The sequence below is a fragment of the Sprattus sprattus genome, assembly GCF_963457725.1.
Source record: "Sprattus sprattus genome assembly, chromosome: 1".
NCBI classification, from domain to species: Eukaryota; Metazoa; Chordata; class Actinopteri; order Clupeiformes; family Clupeidae; genus Sprattus; species Sprattus sprattus.
In genome coordinates this window covers 31,004,482-31,023,416 of record NC_137920.1, presented here as the reverse complement: position 1 = coordinate 31,023,416, position 18,935 = coordinate 31,004,482, and the positions used below count along the sequence as shown (strand labels likewise).

At 44.6% G+C, this 18,935-nt stretch overlaps 1 protein-coding gene and 1 long non-coding RNA gene across 2 annotated transcripts; both read left to right on the top strand.

The window, feature by feature from the left end:
• Positions 1-253: 253 nt before the first annotated feature.
• On the top strand, positions 254-1,499 carry LOC308379880. Its single transcript, XR_013969003.1, has 2 exons — positions 254-440; positions 1,023-1,499. It is a non-coding gene; the product is annotated as an uncharacterized lncRNA (long non-coding RNA).
• Positions 1,500-1,965: 466 nt separating this feature from the next.
• dtd1 (D-aminoacyl-tRNA deacylase 1) lies at positions 1,966-16,735 on the top strand. Its single transcript, XM_080852108.1, has 5 exons — positions 1,966-2,046; positions 2,594-2,684; positions 3,484-3,719; positions 6,660-6,757; positions 14,799-16,735. Exons 1-5 carry the CDS (start codon positions 2,004-2,006, stop codon positions 14,949-14,951), a joined length of 621 nt encoding a protein of 206 aa, XP_080708234.1. The 5' UTR covers positions 1,966-2,003; the 3' UTR covers positions 14,952-16,735.
• Positions 16,736-18,935: the final 2,200 nt, after the last annotated feature.

Genomic DNA, 18,935 nt, shown 5'->3' with positions numbered 1-18,935 from the left:
TATGTGTTTGTCGAATGTGTCTAATGTTTTTGAAAACTTAAACAAAACGTATTTATATTATATTAGTTCTCATTTATTTTAGTAATAGTCACGTTTTTGTTTTTATGTTTTAACTTTATTCTGGCTATTAGTCCCTTATAATTTGTCTGGAAAGAGCTCGCCTGTAATTTTAATTCAAACCAACGTCATCGACAAGAGGGCTCAGTATGCCGGAAATGACGCAGGATGTCCAATATGTCTGCGCCCTTGTGAATAGTGACTTAATGTCGACAGTGAGCTGAGGATTGGATTTTTGTAGATTATTCGAAGTGAAGGCATCATGCCCGTCGGTGACTACCTTAAATGGAACAAGCGTGCGTCCCTGATGTATGCCATGGGGGCTTGGACGATATGTGGTTCCTTAGCCTACTATAAATTCACTCACAAAGATGAGCCCTTGGGTAAGATGCTTCACTTTCCTACGATGATCCATTCATAGCTAATTTTGCTAGCAGACACTTGCTGTTTAAGGGAGGGGAGGGGGGTTATATATATATATATAGTTCCAATGTCAAATGTGAATTTTGTGTGTTGCCTGTTAACTTATGGTGCTTTCATTGGGAAAGATATGTGCCAGTGCAACCATATGAAGGTTAAGAGGCTGGTGTTACGCTAGAGAAAAACGTGGTTTAGGATAGTCATTTTACTAGGCTAGGTACATATTTTTAACATTGGCATGTTACTTTTCACGTAGGACTGATTTTACATTAATAGCAACACAAAGACCAGGGAGGGTTGATGTTATGCTACACATACCTTAATGTACATGATGATAACAGCACTGTTAAGGTTTATCCAGGGTTCTCACTAGTAGGAAAATTACTTACTGTTGTGTTTTGGTTGTTCGACTTTGGTTGCTACTGAACTGCCAATGGGTGTGGTGGGTTCAGACCCTAAGAACTAACAAAGTTAATGAGATAATTGCAGCAGAATGTGTATGTGAATTTTCTAACACTGTTTCTCTGATGTTCCTCTTGAATCAGTAACAGCACAGCCTATCGAAGAGGAAGACAAGCCAAACGTCCAGAAATTCGAAAGCACACACGGCAGAACCACAGTCGTCTACAGAGAAGGGTTTGTCCCGTATTCTGAACGGCTGCTCAATCTCTTCAGAGGCACCACGGAAAACTCCCCCGCTGTGACAGAGGGTCTGAAGGATGAAAAATAATCTGGGACACAAGGGGTTTATCCCAGTTAAGCCATGACCAGTGAATTATTCATCAGAAACATGAACATTTAATCATCTGAGAATCATTTGGTCTGTACATAATCAAAAGAACATATTCACAGTGTACCAGTGATTTATTTTATATGAATGAATTATCTCTGAATTGTACTTCAAGCCATTGGATATTGTGATATGCCTTGCAATAATCCTGACATGACTGGGTTTGAATTGAAGACATATTTCTGTCAGAAAGAAACACCTGATTAAAGCAGGCAGTACAATCAGTGTTTTATTCTAGTTGTTGTCTCCTTTAATTACATATGCTTTCTTGGTTTGATACTGTTAATGCATTTTACAATTTTTATTTGATACCGAGTGACTGTAATGGGGAGGTTGTATTCACACATCTACATTTGTGTGGGTGTGCAGAACAAGCATTAGTTCAAGTGGGGACATATGGCCTATTCTTAATAATAATGGTTATATAAACATTTTCTAAATGCTGTTAACACTCCTCATGTTCGGAACGCCTATTTGATTAGATTCAGAGATCAAATCAGATTTGAACGGTAACGTTCTTTACATGCTACAGTCATTGGTTTTGAAGTGTCCTACAGCGAAGTTGTGGTTGTGTGAGTCTATACTCACCACATGGGGGCGGCAACTGACTGATATGGTCATAGACGTAGGCTACCGCCGAAAAGAAAAAGTATCTTCCTCTAAACCGGAAGCTTAAAAATTATTTCGTGTGTATGGTGTACAGCCAGACAGGCTAACAATAGAAAACGTTAAAACGATGAAGGTGATTATTCAAAGAGTCACCCAGGCAAGCGTCAGTGGTAAGTGATATTATGTACGTTATCGAGGTTTAAGCTTCCGTCTGTTGCAATGATTTACTCACTCAGTGAGCTGGTGTAAACAGTCCACGTTTCTGTCAACTTCACCGGCTAAGGGTAATTCATTCACGCTCATTAGACATGTGCCGGTTTGTGAGTGTCTGATTTTGAGTGAAGACTGATGCACCTACTGCTACATCGCTGACAACAAACCTTAGTATTTGACAGCAATTGTGAAACAGTGCAGTTTTCAGCGATACTTCCTTCCCGACATAACACAAACACACACACACAACACGTGAAATGTGACAGCTGGACTTTTCAGGGTGTACGATTTGAAACCATGTTTTATCCGCTTCGACTCTGCAGGTTGATATCCCAGTAAATACCATAGGAAACATTTTGCTCTCAGTAGTTATCCACTGACTCACCGAGGTCAGAGAGACTTAAACAGCTGGTCATGTCGTTCCACACTGTCAGGATTTGGATGGCTTTAAATAACAAGCCTGTTAGTACATTGGCCTTAAATTTGGTATCCCTCTTCTTGCAGTTGGGGAGCAACAGATAAGTTCGATAGGCAAAGGACTGTGCGTACTGCTGGGCATATCCACCGAGGACACGCAGAAGGATGTTGACTACATGTGAGTGTGTACGGTGGGAGGACAAAGTAACTGGCCCTACACGCCTACCCTGATTTTACTTGCTTCAAAGCGTCATATTTGCACATCAGAGCATTTGGCCTTTATTTTTGTATGATATAGATTGAATTTGAAATATTTGGGGCAGATACAGTAACAATTATGTTGGTTCTTCTCACAGTCAGACTGACTTACAGTAATACTTTTGAGAACATACTACCTGTAATAATAATGTTATTGTTAATAAAAATAATAATAATAATAGTAGTTAATGATTTATTAATGATAAGTTATTCACATGATCAATTCATTCTTGGTTGTTTGGTAGTCCACGGTTGAAAAGTAGCCTGCTCTTTGCACTGAATCTCTCCTGTCTGGAACACTGGAAAGATGAATGACCGTAGGCAGAATGTTCTCATGCAACACCACAGGATTACTGTTGTGCACTGACTTTGATGTGTAGTACACATCAACCAGTGTTTTTCTTTCTTATCAAAAATCATGAGAATGATTGTTTGGCCCAAACAGTGGGTGCATTTTTGATTTAACATGAAACATATAATTGTTAATGGAAAGAAAGTGAACAAAACCTTCATGTGCATTTACATGTCTCCTAGAAAGACGTTGGCTGGGGCATGGGAAGATAATCAGATCAGTAATTCTTGTTCCAAAGTCTGATAACTCATTGTCAATTATCATCGCTTCTTCCCTTTACATGACAACACAATGGCACACAACATCTATCTCTACCAAATCTGGTGACCTCTCTTGTCTTCATCCACCCCCCAATCCTCCTTCCCAGGGTGCGTAAGATCCTGAACCTGCGCGTGTTCGAGGACGACGGCGGGCGGCCGTGGAGCAAGAGCGTGATGGAGCGTGAGCTGGAGGTGCTGTGTGTGAGCCAGTTCACCCTGCAGTGCGTGCTCAAGGGGAACAAGCCCGACTTCCACCACGCCATGCCCGCCGAGCTGGCCCAGCCCTTCTACAGCGCTATGCTGGAGCGCATGAGGGAGGCCTACACGCCCGAGCGCATTAAAGGTGTGTGAGTATAAGTGTGTGAGTATAAGTGTGTGAGTATAAGTGTGTGAGTATAAGTGTGTGAGGGCATGTGGGTGTGTTTTTGAACGGGTATATGTGTGGCTGTGGGTTTGCATCTGTTAGTATGAGGGTGTATGACTGTGTGTTTGAGAGGGCAGATGTAGGTGTGTGCGTGTGCATTCATGTGTGTCCATGTGTGCATATAAGTGTGTTTGAATGTATGTTTGAGTCGTGTGTGCATGTAGTTGTATATGTGGCTTTGTGGTTACATGAACTTAAGTTTCGTGTGTGTGTGTGTGACGTTTTCGTGTCTGTTGGAGGCCTTAATCAATATTCAGGGTCAGATGTGGGGGAGGATAAGGTGAGCATCTGTCAAATGTATTCAGAGATACGTAGGCCAGTGAGTGTGTGTGTGTGTGTGTTTGTGTTTGTGTGTAACAACTTAAACATTCTGAAGTGAGTGAGGGAGGCCTATAGAACAGCTCATCCAAAGTGAGAAGGTAAAGTGTTTTTGCGTGTGTGTACAAGCGCATATCTGTTTATTTCTTTGCTCGTTCTTTGTTTTTCTTGTGTAACGACCTTTTAAAGTCCACCGATGCACATGCTAACTCACGCCAGCTGACTCTGCGGTTTCGTTTCCTCTTTTGGAGGAGAAAACTCCTGAGAAATTAAAGTGTCACCACACACATTCTCAGGCAGGGTTGAGAAGACAGAGCAGCATACTGAGATGAGTCGGCCCTTTACCTGTTTTTACATTAAACACCTTACCTCTCTCTCACACACACACACACACACACACACACCTTAAACTGTTTTTACATTTAACACCTTACCTCTCGGACCACTGAAATGAGTCAAACATTAAACACCATACCTCTCGGACCACTGATGTATCCAAAAAAAGTGCTCTATAGATGTTATTTATGTGTGTAAATATGTGTGAAAAAAATACATATATGCAGTCGTCTGGCAGAGTAATGGGGTGAGGTCCGTTGAGCTCCACCTGCTGTTCACACGGCAACATCCACACATTTATCTAGGCTGGCCGTGCTATATTTGGAAATTAAGAAAGAGGGAAAAAAAGCCGGAGAGTCGTCCCTAATAAAAGGACAAGCTTGGAGGTGCTTTTGGAGTTTGAAGCTTGTGGGTTTCAATAGATACGAGTGGCATGTTTGTTTCCACCGATGGAGGAGCCTGAGATACTGATGTCTGTTCCGTTAGTGTAGTCTGCAGCGTGACTCAGGAAGTGATATCGATTCGGCATAGCGGCGCAACCATGCTTTTCGTCTTTTGCTTGAATTCCCAAAATAAAATGCTACATTTGTATGCTTTGCTGCTCACTGCCGCGCTACTAAAGTGGAACTGAATGAACTTTTGAGACGGGTTTTGTGTCATCCATCGCCTTTCAAATTTCATACCGACCCCCGACCCCCACCATCACAGGTCTTTTCTGAGTGTACCACTAAAGACTAAAAGGCAAGCTTGTGAGGAGATGGAAGTCTGGAAGTCAGTGATGGATGTTTGGATGTTACCGCAAGGTCAGGGTTATAGAGAATCGTTGCTATCTCCAGTCTGTTTGCTGTCGTGATCGGGACACCCCCACACCCCACGTCATCATCATGGCGATGGGACAACACCTCTCTTGTGGTTTCTAGTTAGAGTCACCAGTTGAGTGCTTACTGAAGGGGCAAGGTTTCCGTCGCAAATGGACACACACACACACAGACACACACACACCCAGACACCCACACACACAGACAGACACACACACACACACACACACACACACACACACACACACACACACACACACACAGACACACACTGGACACACACACAGACACAGACACACACACACACACACACACACACACAGACACACACACACACACACACACACACACACACACTCAGGCACAGGTACTGCTGGAGGTGCTATGCAGAGAGTGCCAAATCTGTAGTTGTCACATGAAGTCAGGGGTTGGGCGCTGCTGCTGCTGCGGGGGTCAGGCAGGGCAGGGGGAGGACACAGCGCTGGGAGAGGGGAGGGAAAGGCAGTGATGGTGGCACGAGGTAAAGTGGGTCAACTCTCCCGAGACAGGCCACAGGGAGCAGGAACAGCACGTCTCTCTCTCTCTCCCTCTTTCTTTCTCTCGCTCTTTCTCCCTCTCTATTGCTCTCTCCCTATCTCTTTCTCTGTCTCTCTCTCTCTCCCTCTCTCTCCATCTCTGCGACAGAGCTAGCCTAATTAGCCCCCGTTCTGCTGCTGCTTCCCGAAGGAACAAACACGATGACTCGGCACTTTCCCCCCCGACTTCAACGCTTTTATTGGGCCACTTGGTGTAAATGAAAGGAACCAGGAATAGAGTGGGTGGAGAGATGGGGGCCATACCATCTGAACACACCCACACACACTCACACACACCCACCCATACACACACACACACACACACTCTCACTCTCACCCTCTAACGGTTTCCATAACTACAGTTTTTTTTTCTGTCTTTTTACTTACTGATGGCTTGATGTTAACTACACTGATAGGTTGAGACACACTTACTGCAGAGGTTACATCACTGCTAATCTACTGTGTTTTCTGTGTTTGTTTTTTTTTTGTTTTTTTCTCCTTTTTTTCTTGCCATCTGTTCTTTGTTCTCCTCTCCTCTCTCGCTCCTATCCCAATCTTCTCCTGATTGCGTCTTCCCTCTTCAAATGCACTCACTCCTGTCCTCTCCTCTTCTCTTTTCTCTGCCTCTACTTTGCGCTCCTCACCCACCCTCCCCCTCCCCTTTTTCCTCCACTCCACTCTTGTTTCCTTTCCTCTCCTCTCTTCCCCTACCCTGTCCTCTCCACACCCCATCACTCCTCCTCCCCTTGTCTCCTCCTCTCTCTCTTCTACTCTCCTTTTCCCTCTCTCTTCTCTTCTCTTCTCCCCCACAGATGGGCAGTTTGGTGCCTACATGCAGGTCCACATCCAGAATGATGGCCCAGTCACCATTCAACTGGAGTCTCCCTCTTCTCCATCAGACCCCAAACAGGTGCTGTTCCCATTACCTCGGCAGACACACACATGTTCACACACACGCTCACTCATATACAAACACACACACACACACACCTACACACACTCTCCCCCGAGAAACACACACAATCAGTCACTCACACACTCACTCCTACAAACACACACACACACCTACACACACCTATACACACTCTCCCCCGAGACACACACACAATCAGTCACTCAAACACTCACTCCTACACACACACACACACACCTACACACACCTATACACACTCTCCCTCGAGACACACACACAATCAGTCACTCACACACTCACTCATATACAAACACACACACACACCTACACACACATGGATTACATGACTAACAACTGGTGGAAAGTAATATGAAAATATTTGTTCACTGAATTAGCGTTCTGTCCCAAACAGTTGCGTTCCAGTTTCAAAGTTTCAGTTTCGCTTTCAGTATTTCAACGTGAATGAGAGGGAGCACAAGAACTGAGCGTCTAGCAGCGTTTATCATATCATATACATTATATATGATGCATGTATATGTCTGTGGGCACGATCTCAAGCACATGCAAAAGTTGTTGTTGTCCAATTTGAATCAGATACGAGGGACACATGCGCGCCCAGTCCAATTACCAGCGGAATCGAATCATGTGTCCAGGGGTTTACATCGGAGTCCAGTCGGACTCAAGTCGGACACAATGAATCTAGTTCTGGGGAGACACATGTGTCCAATATCCAATTTAAATCGGACTGAAATCGGAAATTGGACACATGTGTCCACACTGAATCAGTCACACACACACTCACTCCTACAAACACACACACACACCTACACACACCTATACACACTCTCCCCCGAGACACACACACAATCAGTCACTCACACACTCACTCCTACACACACACACACACCTACACACACCTATACACACTCTCCCCCGAGACACACACACAATCAGTCACTCACACACTCACTCCTACAAACACACACACACACCTACACACACTCTCCCCCGAGAAACACACACAATCAGTCACACACACACTCACTCCTACAAACACACACACACACACCTACACACACCTATACACACTCTCCCCCGAGACACACACACAATCAGTCACTCACACACTCACTCCTACAAATACACACACACACACACCTATACACACTCTCCCCCGAGACACACAATCAGTCACTCACACACTCACTCCTACAAATACACACACACACACACCTATACACACTCTCCCCCGAGACACACAATCAGTCACTCACACACTCACTCCTACAAACACACACACACACACACCTACACACACCTATACACACTCTCCCCCGAGACACACACACAATCAGTCACTCACACACTCACTCCTACAAATACACACACACACACACCTATACACACTCTCCCCCGAGACACACAATCAGTCACTCACACACTCACTCCTACAAATACACACACACACACCTACACACACCCTCCCCCGAGACACACAATCAGTCACTCACACACTCACTCCTACACACACACACACACACACACACACACATATATGGACAAGAGAGGGGAAATTAAAAACACTATTCTCTGAACTCCAATTTGACAATGGAGAATGCTAGCTAGACAGAAAGAAGAAAATTTGAGGCACTGGCGACTTTCAAAAGAAGACCATAAACAAAGTACAGTCTGCAAGCATTGCTTTGCCACTCTTGGCTGGTCGAGCGGAAGCACTTGGAACATGTCGCCATCACATGGCCATATCCCAGGTAAAGCAAGTCCACCCGTCAGCTAAAACACAACAATCTGTCACTGCTGCCCTCCACACACAATTTGTGACATACAAAAAAAACAAAGAAACTACAAGGGGTGCCGGAGACACCTCCACCCCGTGAGTCAGAACTTTTGTATAATTGACTGGCTTATTTCTGACCCACGCTACACCTTTCCACCAAGTTTCATCTTTTTTACTTAAAGATTTATTTTTGTGCTTTTTGCCTTTAATCAGATAGGACAGTGAAGAGAGACAGGAAAAGAGCTGGAGAGAGGTTGGGTTCCTATGGGTGTAAGGCCCATTCATGGTTCAGGGATGCTGCTGCTAGCCCTCCCCCTTACAGTTTAAACGATCTTACAAACAAACCGAAAATCATAACCCACTTGGCGAAGGTAATGACGAAAGCAGTGGGGGTATTTACAGCTCAAGATTTTTGTAGTTACCAACTCTGGATTGTCATGGGATGGAAAAAAATGACCATGTTACAATGTCCCCTCCTGTACACATTTCAGCAGAAAAACTCACAGAGAGAAATTTAAATCAAATTGACAAAGACACCCTATCTAGTTCCCTCCACTAATAGCTGAACCTTCAGAGCAAGTAAAGCTACCTCAGAACGAGGCTGTCATGCTGCCATATTTCTTAATAGAAACTTTTCTTGGTCTATAGACAATATGAATCATTCATTGTTTAAATGGTGAGTTCATTTTTTTCTTAAATATAAAGATAGCCAGACTGCACCGTTTCTGTGGCCCAAAAAAACGTGATACACACCGAACCAGTGGCCCACTGTACCGCTGCATGGCTGAAATATCTGTATGATGAAAGACTATGATCGAAATTGACTGCGCAGCAATTGCAAGACCAACTAACTGCCTTAATTACACCTGCTACACTGACTTACCAATGCCACACACACACACACACACACACACAACTTTCTCTCCCACACACACTGACTCACCTCCACCTCTCTCTATCTCTCTCTTACACACACACACACTCACACACAAGTCATGTTTAAAAATATATATATAATGTGTAGTGTAGTGTGTAGGCGAGTATTTTGATAGGCAGGTGGGGGTGGAGGCATGCCTGCCTGCCCTTACATGGTTGCCCCCTATGTACACCTGCAGATATCAGGCCTACTCTGTTGCCATGGAGATGGCACAGCAAAGAGGTTGGGGCGGCAGGGGTGAGGGTGGGTGGGGAGCGGAGGTGGTGGAAAAAGACCACTTTAAGAAATTTTAAATGAAAAATCAAACTCCCACGGCCATTTTTTTTTGTTCCCCACCCCCCGCTCCTGTATGAGTCATAACAGCTTCACACTTCATTGTAACCACATCTCTGAAGATCTTACTTCTTTTTTTCATACAGCGCTTTAATTTTGCAGTCATTAAAAAAAGGAGAAAGCACAAAACCATTTTTTCCCCTTCAAAATTGCTTTGACTGAAGGGTCAGTTGCTGGAGCCTTTGTGCTGTGTTCAGTACTGGGCAAAAGTTTGTGCCATTTTATTTAGTTATTTATTAGTTTCGCAAAACATTTCTCTTAGACACTTATTTTCTCTCCTTTTAAGCTTTCGTGTATCAACAAGAAATATATTATTTTATATTTTTAAACACTTCTTGAAAATCGTGAAGTATTCCAATGAAACATTTATATGCTGCAGTAGGTAATATGTAAACATTCAGTTATTCACAGGAAAAGATGTTAAATTCCTTGTGCTGTTGGTTGGAGACCGATCCTCTCCCTGTCACATACTAGTACTCAGAGCCAGCAACCTAACCAGTATAACATATGCCCAACCATAGATCCTGTGCATCAGGATACAACAACAACGCACACTTGGGCCACATGTTGTACCTGGGATCTGAAAAGGCACTCCTTCACAATACAACAGGTGCTGTCTGTAGGCCACAAGTGCTAAACACAACAACATGACTGCCCAATAAAACCTGGTAGCAGCAGGATACAACAACATCAACAAAATTTCACTGGGGTTTTCAAGCAGGCAGCTTCCTTCATCAGTGTTTTGTTGAATACGGCCCCACGACACCTCAAGAATGCTCAACAGCGGTGTCTGGCATCTCAGACCCAACTACATCCATACTCATGATGGATTAGAACACCACTACCACTACCACTACCAGAGACAACAAGAGATACATCTCAAGATACACCTTGACAAGATTTTGTGTATCTCATTTTTAGTTCCGGTTAATTCACAAACCCAAGTAGTCTGCGAACAACTCAGCCACAACCACTTTTTTAACAGCCCCTAGACAAATCCTTTCAAGCTCCTTTGAGTGAACATCCTCGATAACCAAAAACCAACAGGATAATTGTGGATAATTTAGCTACAAAGCCTCTAACACCTATCTCCACTGGTCTTGTGTATGCTTGCCAAAACTCGTTGAATTGCTTCCGCTACCAGCTCTGCATACTTGAGCTTCTTCCTTTCAAATTCTCTCAATCCCATCTTCAAAGGGAATTGTTAACTCGATAAAGTAAACACTCAGAACACAACAGCATGTCAGGTCTCATTGCAGTCGCAACAATACACCTGAGATTGCTGACTGATGTCAGTAGACAACTTCAAGTTCCACTATCCGGAGCTTTGCCCCATTTTCCAGTTCAGTTTGTACATGCCTGTTATCCACTTTTCTGAAATCATACTCTCTCTGTCATTACCTGGCAAAAGAGTTAACCTCAACTTGCTCCACCCACTCCCCTGGCTCCACCCAGTACTCATCTGGCTTCACCCAGTGCTCCTAATGCCAGCGCATCTGAATCAGAACTAGCAATCAGAGCCAGGAGGAGTGTCTGACGGACTGTCAATCACTGGTCACGGCCCCCTCCACCACATTCCCTCTTCTTCTTCTTTGTAGTTTAACTGCTGCCCCGATCCTTATTGTTTGCATTGCCGCCCTCTTCTGGATCCATCCATCATGCAATCATGTATTAATTAAGTCTTTCAGAAATAAAAAAAGCCATCTTTTGCCCCTTCCACTTGCCCCAATTTCTAAAATGCCTTTTACTGATATTTCAGTCAAGGCAATTTTTCTTTATACATCTCTCTCTCTCTCTCCTCTCTCTCTCTCTCTCTCTCTCCCTCTCTCTCTCTCTTTCTCCTCTCTCCCTCTCTTCCTCTCTCTCCCTCCCTCCCTCTCTCTCTGTCGATATCTCCTGGTTGTTTACCCTTCTGAAGTAACCCATTTGTTATACTTTTCCATTATGATAACATTAGATGCTATGTAGATTGGTAGGACCAATTCTCATTCTTGTCATTCATGTCTTCCATGCCCCTAGGTCCTACTGTACTAGTCACTCTGCTCAATAATGAGAATAGGTGCCTCCCTTTTGTCTGCTGCTCCCAATACTGTTGCCTCTTCCGATGTATCTCATTCCACACAATACTCCTCTCTCAGCTTTGGAAAGGTTTATATTTTTGTCTACGTTTTTCCTTTTTCATTGTTTTTTTTTCCAATTGGTCCAGTTTTTCCTTGCTTGGAATACCTGAGAATGCCTTGAATGCTACGTGTGCTGCAACCCACATCTGTGAAGTCTCACCACCTTTCCTTGCTACATCCCTGGTTACTAACAGACACTCTTAAGTTAAGTCTTGCCTACCCCGAGATGAACCAATCCCTATAGTTTTTATAGCCGATATTGAGTTGCTACACACCAACACCTTATGCAAGTGGATCTGCTTTGAACTTTGTACTGCCATCAATAGAGCACATATCTACTGAAAATACATTCAGGAAGTTTGATGTTCTATTCAATACCTCCACATTTCAGCCCTGGACTAGAATTGCTGCTCTTGCTTCTGGCTCTTTTGATCCATCAGTAAAAATATCTGATCTTTGTGCTTCTCTTTTGTGCTCTCACTCGGTCAAGCTCGATATCGATGGCGTTCAATGGCCAGCAATGTAAACCATTCCTCTCCCTCCTTTGCCAACAACAGCTTAACTGATAAAAACAAGTAAACAGAAGAACAGTGAAGAAAAGCTAAAAACAAAGCATTTGGCAGAGACCGAGATAAAATACGGGTAAACCACAGAAGTCCGTGGGCAGCAGAGCACATAAGGGCTAAGGAGTTTAGAAGACAAGCAATACTTTCAAGTATTTTAGAAAGCATTTGTCCACGGGTGTCTAAAACTTTTGTCCATTACTGTAGCTGCTGTACTGTGCTTTACTTTACTGTAGCTGAATTTACCAGGAGTGTGTGTGTTTTGCACACTAGTAGCATCTGATACCACTAAGTAGCATCGAAATGGAAACATATAATAGACTGACAATATCTTGGACAACTGCAGGGAAAGAAGTATGACGGCTTAAAAGAGATAGATGGATCCATCTATCTTAATAGAGATAGATGGATCGTTCTTGAGCCATCTTGAGAGAGATTGTGGTCTAGGTAACCTCAAGCGGCTACGGTGAGAACCACAGATGGTAAAGTTCTTATGTAAACCGGTCAGCCGTGGTGGAGAGAGAGGCCGTATCGGGCTGAGGGATTGTTGTTTCCGACTGTCATGACTCCCGTCGCCGGTGCAGCTGGTCACACCTCGTCTAAAGCTGTGTTTTATTCAGCGGGACATTTGGCTGCTGCTGATTTATTCATCTGTATTCTTCTCACCCATCGCATCCCTCGCTTGTTGTGTGTGTGTGTGTGTGTGTGTGTGTGTGTGTGTGTGTGTGTCTCTGTGTGTGTCTCTGTGTGTGTCTGTCTCTGTGTGTGTCTGTCTCTGTGTGTGTCTGTCTCTGTGTGTGTGTGTGTGTGTGTGTGTGTGTGTGTGTGTGTGTGTGTCTCTGTGTGTGTGTGTGTGTGTGTGTGTGTGTGTGTGTGTTTGTGTGTGTGTCTGAGTAGTATGAAATTATGATCTAGAGACTTAAAAACAAGTTTGTGTGTTTGGTTCATCAAAGGCCAGACACTTTAGAGTGTGTTTGTGTGTGTGTGTGTTTGAGTGTGTGAGTGTGTGTGTGTGTGTGTGTGTGTGTGTGTGTGTGTGCTTATGCATTTGAGTAGCCAGACACTGTGTGTGTGTGTTTGAGAGTGTGTATGTGTGTGTGTGTTTGAGTGTGTGTGTGAGTGTGTGTAAGTGTGAGTGTGTGTGTGTGTGTGTGTGTGTGTGTGTGTGTGTGTGTGTGTGTGCTTATGCATTTGAGTAGCCTACGAACAAGCCATGAAGTCTACTCCTCGCCGTCTTTATTTCGTTCCCTTTATTTGCTACAGCGACCTAGTTCAGCGCTCGGGGATGTGCTAGTTGCATCAGTTTCGTGTCAGCATGATTGATGAAGTAATTGTTATTTAGGTCCGCGTGCACGTCCCCAACGAACACAAAAGCGGCAGTGGAGTCGATGATGCAGCGAAACGCGGACCCGTATAAGTCGCTCAACGGGAGTTGCGTCTTTTTTCCGGGAAAAACGATGTCTCCTCTCCCAGGGTGCAGTTTGTCTGTCACCTCAAGCCCCCGCAATGCCACGCCGCCATTTATTTATGGCAAGTGGTTTCCTTTTTTTTTTTGTCACGAGGGGCATTATAGCTACTCTGAGCCTTAGCCAGATGACGAAGATGTGTGTGTGTGTGTGTGTGTGTGTGTGTGTGTGTGTGTGTGTGTGTGTGTGTGTGTGTGTGTGTGGTGTGTGTGAGTGTTGACCACCTTTTGTTGATTCTCAAATGTGTGTGTGTGTGTGTGTGTGTGTGTGTGTGTGTGTGTGTGTGTGTGTGTGTGTGTGTGTGTGTGTGTGTGTGTGTGTGTGTGTTTAATAATGCAGGTTCTTTTGATGTTATGGTTGTCAGCATGAGATTTAAGTCATAAATATTTCCTTGGGACTCATGAAAGATTAAACAATAAATGATTTATTATTTTTCCCTGCGCCATGTTGGTACCTGCCATACAGTACATATGAAGGGTGTGGAGTGGATATGTGTTTGTATGTCCACAATTTTGTGGCCAGTTTTCAGTCAACAATCTGTCTTACTCTTCACCATTTTCTCTCCTTCCTTCTCCCTCGTTCTCTCCTTTTGTACACTCTTTCCTTTTGTTTACTCCTCATTCTTCTTTCGCACTTTCCTCTCCTTTTCTTGTTGCTCCTTTTCTTATGTTCTCTCTTCCTACTACATCCCTCTCTCCCCTTCCCAACTTCTATCTCCCTCCATCTTTTTTTACCCTTCTCGCATTGTCTGTTATTCACCCTTTATCTTTCTTTTTCTTCTCCCTCTCTCTTTCTCTCTCTCTCTATCTCTTCTACTGCTGCAGCTGTCCAAGCAAGAGAAACAGCAGCAGCGAAAGGAGAAGACGCGGTCCAAGGGCTCGTCCGAGTCAGGCAGGGAGAAGGCCCCGCGGCCCCGCCAGGCCCCCAGTACCAGCAGCGGTGCCGAGGGAGACGTGTCGTCCGAGAGGGAGCCCTAGAGTCCAGAACTGAACCACCCCATGACCGCCCTATCCTCCTCCTCTTTTCTCCTCCTCCTCCTCATCCCCTGCACCCCACAGAGAAGGACCAGCAGCCCATGCCATTCCCCCCCACCCAAGACCTTCCCACCCTCTTGCCCCAAATACCCCCCTGCCCCACCCGCTCTCATTTGCAGAACTGCCCACCATCATGTCCAAGTTTTCCCTGAGACTCCGAAGGCGGTCTGAATGTTTAATCTGACGTTAACGGGAGCGGAGAAGCGGCTGTAAGTCCTTGTCGGGATTGCTCATTCTCATCTGTCCGACTCTTGGCGGCGCCAGCAGTGTACGGCGCTGCGCGCTGTAGAGACTTGCGCTCGCCGGGGCCGACGGCTAAGCCTCTTACACCCGCCGCCAGGCCCAACATAACATGCCTAAAGCCCTGGAGACGAGCTGGAGGCCGAAAGATCTCCGCCTTAGCCACGGTTGTTCATCTCAGTGCTGAGGGAGGGGGGCGGATTAGTGCTGTCGGACTGGCAGCCTCTGATGTTGGCCAGCATTAAAACAAAACAAAAAAAAGAGGGGGACAATACAGTGATGATGGAGATATTGGGAAGTGCCTGTTGCCCTTGAATGAACTATCCTGTAGGAAGACTGGAAGGGGCTTTTGCTGGAAGTGTTCTGTGTTTATTTTGTGTGTGTGTGTGTGTGTGTGTGTGTGTGTGTGTGTGTGTGTGTGTGTGTGTGTGTGTGTGTGTGTGTGTGTGTGTGTGTGTTAGTGCGTGTTAGTGCGTGTGTGTGTGTGTTGCCTTGGCTGTAATCTCTCTGATTGGAATTGAGTGTCTGTGTAAATATGCTGAGAGACATGCGGGTTCATAGGTGCTTACATAAGGCCACTTTGTCAGAGTGTGTCTGTGTGTGTTTGAGAGGGAAAGAGCAATGTGTTTGTGTGAGAGAAAGAGAGAGAGAGAAAGCAAGAGCAAGAGAGAGGGTGAGTGTGTGTGTATGAGGTGGATTGAGGCATGAGCTTTTTGCTATCTACATCCCTAGTCCTGTCGCGGGGGAAACTAGGCAGATTGAATCAGGACACTGTGAACCAGAGCTCCTCTGCAATATTCATGCCATCATTTAGAAGGGCCCATAGGTGTAATATTTATCCCGTTTTGATTGCTCCGCATGATACAAGGACATTGGATAAACCTGGTGCACCAAACCACATTATGGGTCGCCATAGATGCAGGAGCTATGTAGCAGCTATGGAGCATGGTGTTAGCTGTAGCCACACGATGACCCATTTGTTTAACCCTCATCTCGTCTCCTGAAAGCTTTTGTCATTGGGAGCTCATTCAGTTCCCTGAAGATCAACAACACCCCCGCCCCACACACACACACACACGCACACAGACACACAGACCACACAGTCTTTTTTTCTCTTTCTCTTGCTTGGTCTGTGTCTCTTTCTACCCCCCCCCCCCCCCCCTCTCTCTCTTTCTCCTCCTCTCTCTCTTTCTCTTTTTCTCTTTCTCCCTCTCTCTATCTCTCCCGTCTCCAGTCCAGTCCTCTAGTGTCCTTCCCTCAGGCTCTGGTAAAGCTTCCATCCCCAAAATGGCCCCAGTGTGCTCCACTGCAGGACAGGAAACACCATTGCGCGCTCTCTCTCCTCCAGAACCAGGCCACAGTGTGTGTGTGTTTGTGTGTGTGTGTGTGTGTGTGTGTGGGTGTGTGGGAGAGAGAATGGTGGGTGTGTGTGTGTGTGTGTGTGAGTGTGTGAGAGAATGGTGGGTGTGTGTGGGGAGGGGGTGTTGGAGGTGAAATTCACTTTACTCTGAATGACAATGACATTTTTGTGTCTCCAAAGTTGTTTCCCCAACTTGTTTTATTTATTCATTTTATTTATTTTTTGATCAGGGAGGGACGTTTGTTTTCAAAGGCAAATGTTTAAATGCATTTGCAATTGTCATCTAGGGCCAAGTACTATGTCTGAATGTAAACCTTACCATCACTTCCCTGTCAAACTTCGCTTTTCTTAAAATAAAAACACATAAAAAGAAAGTGCACAGTGTATCCCAAAGGGCTTCATAAAGCCAGGGCCTCTCATGCTTTGTGCATGAACTCTATGTATGTATTTTTCAGCATCCCAACATCGCCTCAGCGAATGAGTAAGTACTTCACCATACTAGTGAAGCTATTCTCCTTCGGGCGGCAATTTTTTCTTCCGAGTATGCATAGTATAGTTTTTATTTTGTGAGTATACATTTTGACAGAACTACACAGTTCTAAAAGTACAGTACATATTGTAAATGTTTTGAAACCACAGAAACAAAAAAAATCAAAGTCTAAAATTGTTATTTGCACCATGCCACCAGTGCCCCAGTGCCCCAGCTAAACTACACTCTAAAATGGTGCCCAGCACGGATGTTCATGCATATCCTAACATGCCTTAACCTGTAGCCATTCCTTGGTGGATTGCCAAACCAGAGTTGGTGACGGGATATTAAAACTTAACTGGTGTTTTGCGCCAGTATGCTAGGGTGAACGCGCCATGCAGCAGCCCCAAACCAGAGGGTTATGGGAAAGGAGGGGAATCTTCACTCGTGGGACAGTGTGGCGTAGAAGGCATGACCCAAATATGTCTCCTCTCTTACTCTGCTCTCCCTCTCTCACTGGAAGAGCCTCTGCTGTAACTACATGAACAATCTTCTACTTTACTTTTTTAAGCGACCTAATATGAACGTAATGAGACTGAATTGTTGTTGGTAAGCACTGAATAGCGTGGACTATATTGATTTCTTGTTTGTTTTCTTTGTTTGCTTCAGGTGCATACCCACACACACATTTAAAAGCTCTCACATGTAACTGGATAAATAGTGAAGTGATGGTTTAATGAAGACTAGATGTGTGTGTATTTGTTGATGTGGTCTTAAGTGTTTAAAGCCTTTCCTTAATGAGTTGTTAGTTAGTACACCATTTCTTGGGTGTGGTAGCCTCTCACAAGTCTAGGAAACTAGGTTAAATTCCAGGCATTCTGATAGGCTTGCCTATAGAGTCTGGGACAGTCTTTCGCTGGCTTTATCTTCCATCTTGTGTGTGTGTGTATGTGTGTGTGTGTGTGTGTGTGTGTGTGTGTGTGTGTGTGTGTGTGTGTGGACGCCTTTTTAAACCCCACTGGCTATGGAAAAACAATTTAACTGGGTTTAATTTGTGTCCCAGCCCCCTTTCTCCTCCTCCCCATCCTTTCCTTGCAATTCTTTCTTCTCCTCTTTGCACTTCAGAGACTCGGGGAGCTCTTTTTGTTTCATGTGTTTCAATTGCGGAAAGGAGTGGGCCACTTTGTGGCTCATTTCTCATTAGAGACATTTTCAGGTCTACAGAAAATATGCAGGAATTTACACTGAGGGGGTGACACACTCTCTCTCTCTCTCTCTCTCTCTCTCTCTCTCTCTCTCTCTCTCTCTCTCTCTCTCTCTCTCTTTCTTTCTTTCTTTCTTTCTTTCTTTCTCTTTCTGTCCTTTCTCAACCTCATGTTGACTGAAAGAGTTAAACGCGGTGAAAGTTTGCCTAGAGCCTAACCACTTTTTCCATCCTTGCTGGAAACTTTCCAGTGCTATTTACATGAATGCATCCACCTAACAACCATTCATGCCTGGTAGCCAGATGACATATTTCAGCTATCAGGAGTTTTCTCTGACTCTAAACACAAAAGCATCAGTAAACACATTAAGCCCAATATATGACGTTGTAGAGTGGTGAAACATTAGCTTGCAATCATAAATGAATTAAGGCATGAAGTTGTTTTGGGTTGTAAACAAACTGGGGATTTGTGTATTTTTTTTGTGTACCTTGTCATGCATAACCTAGCATAGTTTGATGCGTTTTTTGGTGTAGTGTGGTCTTTGAAATGAATGAGGAGCGAAAAGTTCTGACGAGTCCATTCCAAGGCGCAAACAAACCCTTTATGTAATGTTATGTAATGAGTGGTCAGGATCCCATTTCTGTCCCACGGAA

Coding starts and splice junctions, on each gene's coding strand:
- dtd1 (XM_080852108.1), top strand. CDS start 2,004: ATGAAGGTGATTATTCAAAGAGTCACCCAGGCAAGCGTCAGTG. Junction 2,685..3,483: donor CAGAAGGATGTTGACTACAT/GTGAGTGTGTAC, acceptor CCTCCTTCCCAG/GGTGCGTAAGATCCTGAACC. Junction 6,758..14,798: donor CTCCATCAGACCCCAAACAG/GTGCTGTTCCCA, acceptor CTACTGCTGCAG/CTGTCCAAGCAAGAGAAACA.